The sequence below is a fragment of the Topomyia yanbarensis genome, unplaced genomic scaffold (assembly GCF_030247195.1).
Source record: "Topomyia yanbarensis strain Yona2022 unplaced genomic scaffold, ASM3024719v1 HiC_scaffold_556, whole genome shotgun sequence".
In the NCBI taxonomy this organism is placed as follows: Eukaryota; Metazoa; Arthropoda; class Insecta; order Diptera; family Culicidae; genus Topomyia; species Topomyia yanbarensis.
The window spans coordinates 1-6,112 of NW_026683776.1; the positions used below are offsets into that span (position 1 = coordinate 1).

The 6,112-nt window shown below is 42.3% G+C and overlaps 1 protein-coding gene across 1 annotated transcript; it reads left to right on the top strand.

Moving 5' to 3' along the window:
* Nucleotides 1–293: 293 nt before the first annotated feature.
* Nucleotides 294–5,790, top strand: LOC131695806 (proteasome activator complex subunit 4B-like). Its single transcript, XM_058984336.1, has 4 exons — nt 294–4,499; nt 4,640–5,171; nt 5,233–5,380; nt 5,443–5,790. The coding sequence occupies exons 1-4, from the start codon at nt 311–313 to the stop codon at nt 5,575–5,577; spliced, it is 5,004 nt and encodes a 1,667-aa protein (XP_058840319.1). The 5' UTR covers nt 294–310; the 3' UTR covers nt 5,578–5,790.
* Nucleotides 5,791–6,112: the final 322 nt, after the last annotated feature.

The window sequence follows — 6,112 nt, forward strand, 5'->3', positions numbered from 1 at the left end:
ACACGTCAAACAGCCTGGAATTCAGCTCACATCGCTCCCACCAATATGCACCATTTTGCCCATATTCAAACCATAACGCGGGTTGCGTCATGAAATCTACCGAATAAGAATTGACTCTGGTGGTGTTTTAAATGTGTATGATCCAAGACTATCTTGGATCCGCAACCCAGTCGAGCATAAGCCAAGTTTATTATTGTTAATTCATGTAACATAACATGTTGTCTGTCTATTTTAAAATGGAACGAAAACTACGCCAATTTAAGTGTTAAATATTGTTTACTTAAAATATTTGATCCAAAATCAGAAACGTATGCTAATTTTCATATCATTATACAGGTACTTCCCCCGCTCCTCAACGCAGGAAATCCTCGACGAGCTGCTACCGAAACTACAACCGTTGGACACGGGCAAGGTTATCGATACGTTTGGTATGTTGCACATATTTCTCAGTTGCGAGCACGATTACGATCTGTGGTTCGACAAGTTCATGAACATTTGGAACGCCTACCACAATCCACCCTGGGGAATCGACATGATGACGATTTTTGCAACTGTCGGCTTCAAGAACATAGGCTACATCGACTGGGAGGCTCACATTCCGACGATGTTCGCCCGGATTTTGCGGTCGATTGATTTTCCCGTCAGCTATAAAAGCACAAAAAGTTCAAAACTTCAAAATCTGTCACCGCAATCGATCGCTATCTGGATTGTATCGGTTCTTGGACCACGGAGCTCTGCGCAGCAGTATCTGAATAAATTTATGGCTACTATCGAGTCCTATCTGCATCCGGCCAACATGGGCAAGTGGGTATCGATGCTGGGGGAAATTTTAGTTCAGCTGCCCAAGTACTTCTTCGATCGGTTGATCTTAGAGCGGTACAGAAAGCATCCCTATAGACGACCCATTCCAGAAAGCCACAAACTTACGGAGGACTGTATCACTGCTTTCGTAGAGTGTATGAAACCGGTTGCTTTCCAGGCGATGTATTCAAGGATGAATCCACAGGACGTGGGAAAAATTTTCCAACATTTAGCAGATCTGCGACCTGTGTTAATCATTCCGACAATTATCGATCGAGTATACGCTAGCTTGGATTCCCTTACGGAGCCGCACAAAATGACTGCCGCACTTCAGAGTCTCATCGGTGTTTCTAGAGCACTGGTTTCCGGTCACCTTGGCTATACAGAGGGAAGGAATCACGTTATTCCGATATTTTTCGCTACACTTCCAGGGATCGATCCGAACGATTTTAAGAAAACCTCTATCACATTCCACTTTTTGACATCGATCTCGTTCTTGATTCCGATCGTTGACTGCTCGAAAGCTGGACAATACCACGAACTCACGGAGGACGAACGAATGTTGTGCGAGCAGACGGCAGATTTCGAAAATTTTGCACTGCAGTACATGGATCGTATATTTCTGCTGATCGAAAGCAGCTCAGTGGATAACGTGCGGATGGAGCAGTCGGATTCAGATTCGATGCGATCGAAAATGGAATCGATTTCGGAGGCACTAGTTCAAGCATGTACACATGGAATTTTGGGTCAGTGCTCACGGGATATACTTAATTCGACTTCTAGAAAGTTGATCGATTTTATTAAGACGCGTCTCTTGGAACCGAAGGTTGCGGGTCAGCTGGTGGGCTGTTTAGTAAGGGTGTTTGCTCGAATTCATGGAAAAGAAGTATTGCGTTCGTTGGTACCTTACGTGGTGCAGACGATTGAGCGTTACATGGAAGATCATGAAGATATTGCGGAGGTAGAGAAGCAGAACGATGAGATGTTGTATTATTTGCTGCTACTTACTAATATGATGCGCGGGAATCCCAGTGAGGTTGTAAAATACGTCGATGATATACTGCCTATTTTAGATAAAATTTTAAAGTTTAAATGCAAACAAGCCAACAAGTACGGATTTACTCTGTTGGCTAATCTTATGAGCAATCTGTCCACGATGCAAACGTTGGACGTGAAAAATAGTCCGCTTAGTTTTGAAAAGCCAATTTCGGAATTTTTACCCATCAAAAGCTGGGGAGAGAAAATGTCACCAGATGGGAAAATAGATTGGTGTTTTCCGGATCAAGTGTCATTGAAGGTGTGCGAGAAGTTGATGCACCGTTATTTGATTCCAATTTTAGATAACTTCCAAAAGTACTGCTCGGATGAGATGGAAATAAGTCGAGACGATATCAATCGGGATGTGACCGTCATTCAATCGTTGATAAGATGCTCGAACTTTTTACCCAATTGGGACGACGAGGAACCGTTGACATTATTCGAAACATGCTTGGACCGAACGGAAATGAGATGGAATGTAACAAGGGGGTTTGATGATTTGAGCATCAAGATGCCTGATGGAGGAAACGTTAGGAAAGCTGTGATACGATCCATGAGTGCACTCCAGCGAAAGATTCAGGAGAAGTCGGAAGATGATATAAAGTCATTGAAAGCTATTCTCATGATATACGACAAAATATTTATGCGGAAGCATTCGAATAGTGCATTCGACAACCAGGTCAAAACATTCAATAACACCAAAAAGTTCCAGACTTACAGATTAACCAGGTATAAGCGGGACGTTCGAGCGGTGGTTGCTACCAGAGTAATAATGCAGCAAGACTGTCGCGATGAAATGGATCAGCCATTGTTTTCCGCCACACACCTTGAAGTCATGATGAATCTCCTGGAATTGTCAACCTCTCACTATAGCAGCGTTCGAGCAACAGCCCAAAGCAAGCTTTTCACCATGCTTTCAACATTCTCGTATAGCTATAAACTTTTGGCAGATAAAATAGAAGAACATCTACGACTGGATTCCAACGAACATCACGAGCAGTTCAAAGGTATCCTCTTTGTTCTAGTATCGAATCGGCGGTCTCGATTGGTCATCAAACACGATTGGGAGTTTCTCAGCCGAACGTGGGTTACTCTACTACAATCAAAACTGTCGGAAAAACCGTCAGTAGTTAAGCTATTGGACGCCATTACAGACGTTATCAATAACGAATTTCCGACTACAACCACAGAGTTGGAAGTTTCTGATGCTTGCGTCGAGTATGGTTTAGCTTTAAGAACCCGAACAGACACGTTAGAATTGGAAGCTGGTCGACAAGCCAGGCTAGCCAAAAACAAAAGGAACTTGCAAATGTATAACGGACTAATCACTCAAATCTTAGCCACAGTCCAGAATGATAAACTCCACTGGAGATACCATTATATGGCCTCTTCAATGTTGTACAATCTGGTGCATCCATTGACAAACTTTCCGGCTGAGGTAGCACAGTTTGCTGTAAACAATTTGATTCACGATTCGTTGGAGGAACGAAAAATGGCTATTTGTTTGTTGATTCATATACTTAGACAGCAAAAACGCGAACACGCAAAAATCGTCATAAATCCATACGAAATAGCTGGTCTTCAAGAGAAGACACCATCCAATGGATCCAGTGTTCAACCGGGTTACAGGGACGACAACATGTGGCTCCAGTACGATTTAGAAAAAGTACCAAAAAATCAAGAGGAGTGGGACCAGCCGCGTTACATGTACAAAACGGATGGGTTCTTTGGATGGAGCAACAATTTTACTGTTTACGCACCCAGCCAGGATCAGCCAAAACTGGACCGTTCCCTGGAAGAGATGAACGAGAGTGAAAAGATTATTTTTCAGTTCTTCAATGTACAAGAAAATGTGGACAAACTGATCAAATTTTGGTCACTGGAGGAGAAGAAAGGACGAGACAAATTTAACCGAAATCGATTTTGTCTCCTCAAAGGACTAGCCAACACATTTGGGGACTTATTTTTTAGCAAGTTTATTCAGCACTTACGGCCACTTATTGACGACAAAGCTTCGGAAAGCAGCCATCGATGTGCTGCTGAGATAATGGCTGGAATAATGAGAGGAGCAAAGCATTGGCCGTTCGATAAAACTGCCAAAATGTATGGGGAATTAGTTCCTTTGATTCGGTTGGCGTTGAACAATGTCACGGTGGATACGGACGTGTATTGGGGTACCTGTTTTGCGACAGCTGCGGAGAACATGGATCCCTCTAAGCAGTATTGGTTGCATGAGATCCTGCTGGAAGATCCCCTTCAAGAAACGACTAGCTTTATCGACTGCAATCGACTTTATTGTCTACAGGGAGCTTTCAATCAACACGTCTGGAGAATGACGAGTGTTGCCAAAAGGTTACTCGAGTATCTTCGGCCGTATCTGAATCATTCGTTCCAGAACGTACGAGAACGATTAGGTAGTACTCTGATCAATATTTTTGAAGCCGATTTGCGGTTCGACGGCGTACGAAGTTTGGGGCTGTCGCCGAAGATAAAGGATATGATCATGTACGTGAAGCCGAGGCTGGCTGTGCTGCTGGACGAAGAGCATTCTCCTATCGTTGTTGATAAAATGGAAGTGGAAGGAGATTCTGGACAGGAGACCAGCAGTACAAAGCAGAAAGATAGCGAGTACGAAGTAGCTGTACGATTGTTCAAAACTGGTGAGTTAAAAAAAGTGTTCTAACACCAAAAACATTCGAGAATCTTTTTTCAGGATTCCGAGGTTTCGTCCAAAATTTTATTTACAATTCTGTCATGCCTATTGCATTTTACAGTATAGCTTTTTTTTCGTTTTCAACAGTCGCGCAGTGGCTTACTTGCACCATCAACCGTTGCTCGAATGGTAACGAAATTGAGTTCTTTGAGCTGCTGCCGATTGCCTGTCGATTGGAGCGTAACGAGCAGGACCAAGAGCTAGCGGAAATCTGCACCATGTTTCTGGCTATGATTTCACAGGCTCTCACATTGGAACCCTGCATGGAGGCTGCGTTGGCCAAGATTGACGAAATCTCTAAAATGTCTTCCTGGTCGGCTCGACGAGCGGTCATCGATGTACTACAGGTTTTGGTGTTCTACAATATGACAATAATTTTAAGCAAGGATCAATGGAAAGCGAAAATCCAGGAAATCGTTCTACGCTTGCTGGAGGACAATGTGGTGGAGGTTAGAGAAAAGGCTGCGGAGGTACTTTGCGGTCTTCTACACTGCTCATTTTTGACAGCTACCGACGAGCTGTTGGATTTGTTTAAAAACAAGTGTCGAACAAAGATGATCAAAGCCAGGAGGCTGAAGGTCACCCCGAGCTGTTCAAACGAAGTCAGCAAGAATGATGGGTTCGTAATGATTCCTCAAATGCGTGTCATTGTAAATATGATAAACTTGTTTATTTTGCAGAGTGGAAGCGAATGCGGTGCGATCTCGTCATTCCGGCGTTCTCGGATTATGTGCCTTTATATCAGCGTATCCGTATGAAGTGCCCGAATTTGTTCCGAATGTGTTTGAACATTTGGGCGCACATCTGAATGATCCGCAGCCAATTCCAGTAAGTTGCAATTAGTAGATCAATGTAAATATAAAATAAAAAATCGAATGCGTTTGTTGCAGGCCACGATACGTAAAACGATGGGAGATTTTAAACGTACACATCACGACAACTGGGAAGTTCATCAGCTCAAATTTACCGAAGATCAACTGGCTGTGCTGAGCGATTTAACAATTCCACCCTCGTATTATGCTTAAAATGAGTTTTTATTATATTAAGGGAAAGACATTACGAAAAATCGGTGAAAGTAAATATTAGTATATTGTTTGCCAGATATAGTTTATTTTTTAAAGTGTTTTATTTGATTTGTTTTCTACAACGCTGCTATATAGACGTGCCACATTAGTCTACAAGTGGTTGTAATCAAATGTACATTTTTTCTTTAAATTAAGAATAAAGTTTTAAACATGTGTTGGAATTGAGTTTTGCATATTTTTGGATGCGTGAATGGTAGAGGGTCCTGTTGTCTAAATCTTTCTGGACTAATCTTAAAGCATTTTCGTTTCTGTTAGTGCATTGCCCCGATTTAGTCGATGTTACACTCATTCAAACTTGTGTGTAATCAATCCATCGCTATTTTGCAGTGAAAACGAATACGCTATTATGTTATAGATATTCAACGTATAGAGAAAACATCAAACAATTTACAACAGGCATTCGAGCTCGCAGTACTAGACAAACCAATCATTTATTATACTCCAGAGTATCCACGAACCTTGGTCAAAGACGCAT

Excerpts from the sequence above, each read along its gene's own strand:
- LOC131695806 (XM_058984336.1), top strand. The coding sequence starts at position 311 with ATGCTAATTTTCATATCATTATACAGGTACTTCCCCCGCTCCTCAACG. Across the intron at positions 4,500-4,639 it reads TGTACGATTGTTCAAAACTG|TCGCGCAGTGGCTTACTTGC; the intron begins GTGAGTTAAAAA and ends CGTTTTCAACAG. Across the intron at positions 5,172-5,232 it reads GAAGTCAGCAAGAATGATGG|AGTGGAAGCGAATGCGGTGC; the intron begins GTTCGTAATGAT and ends TTTATTTTGCAG.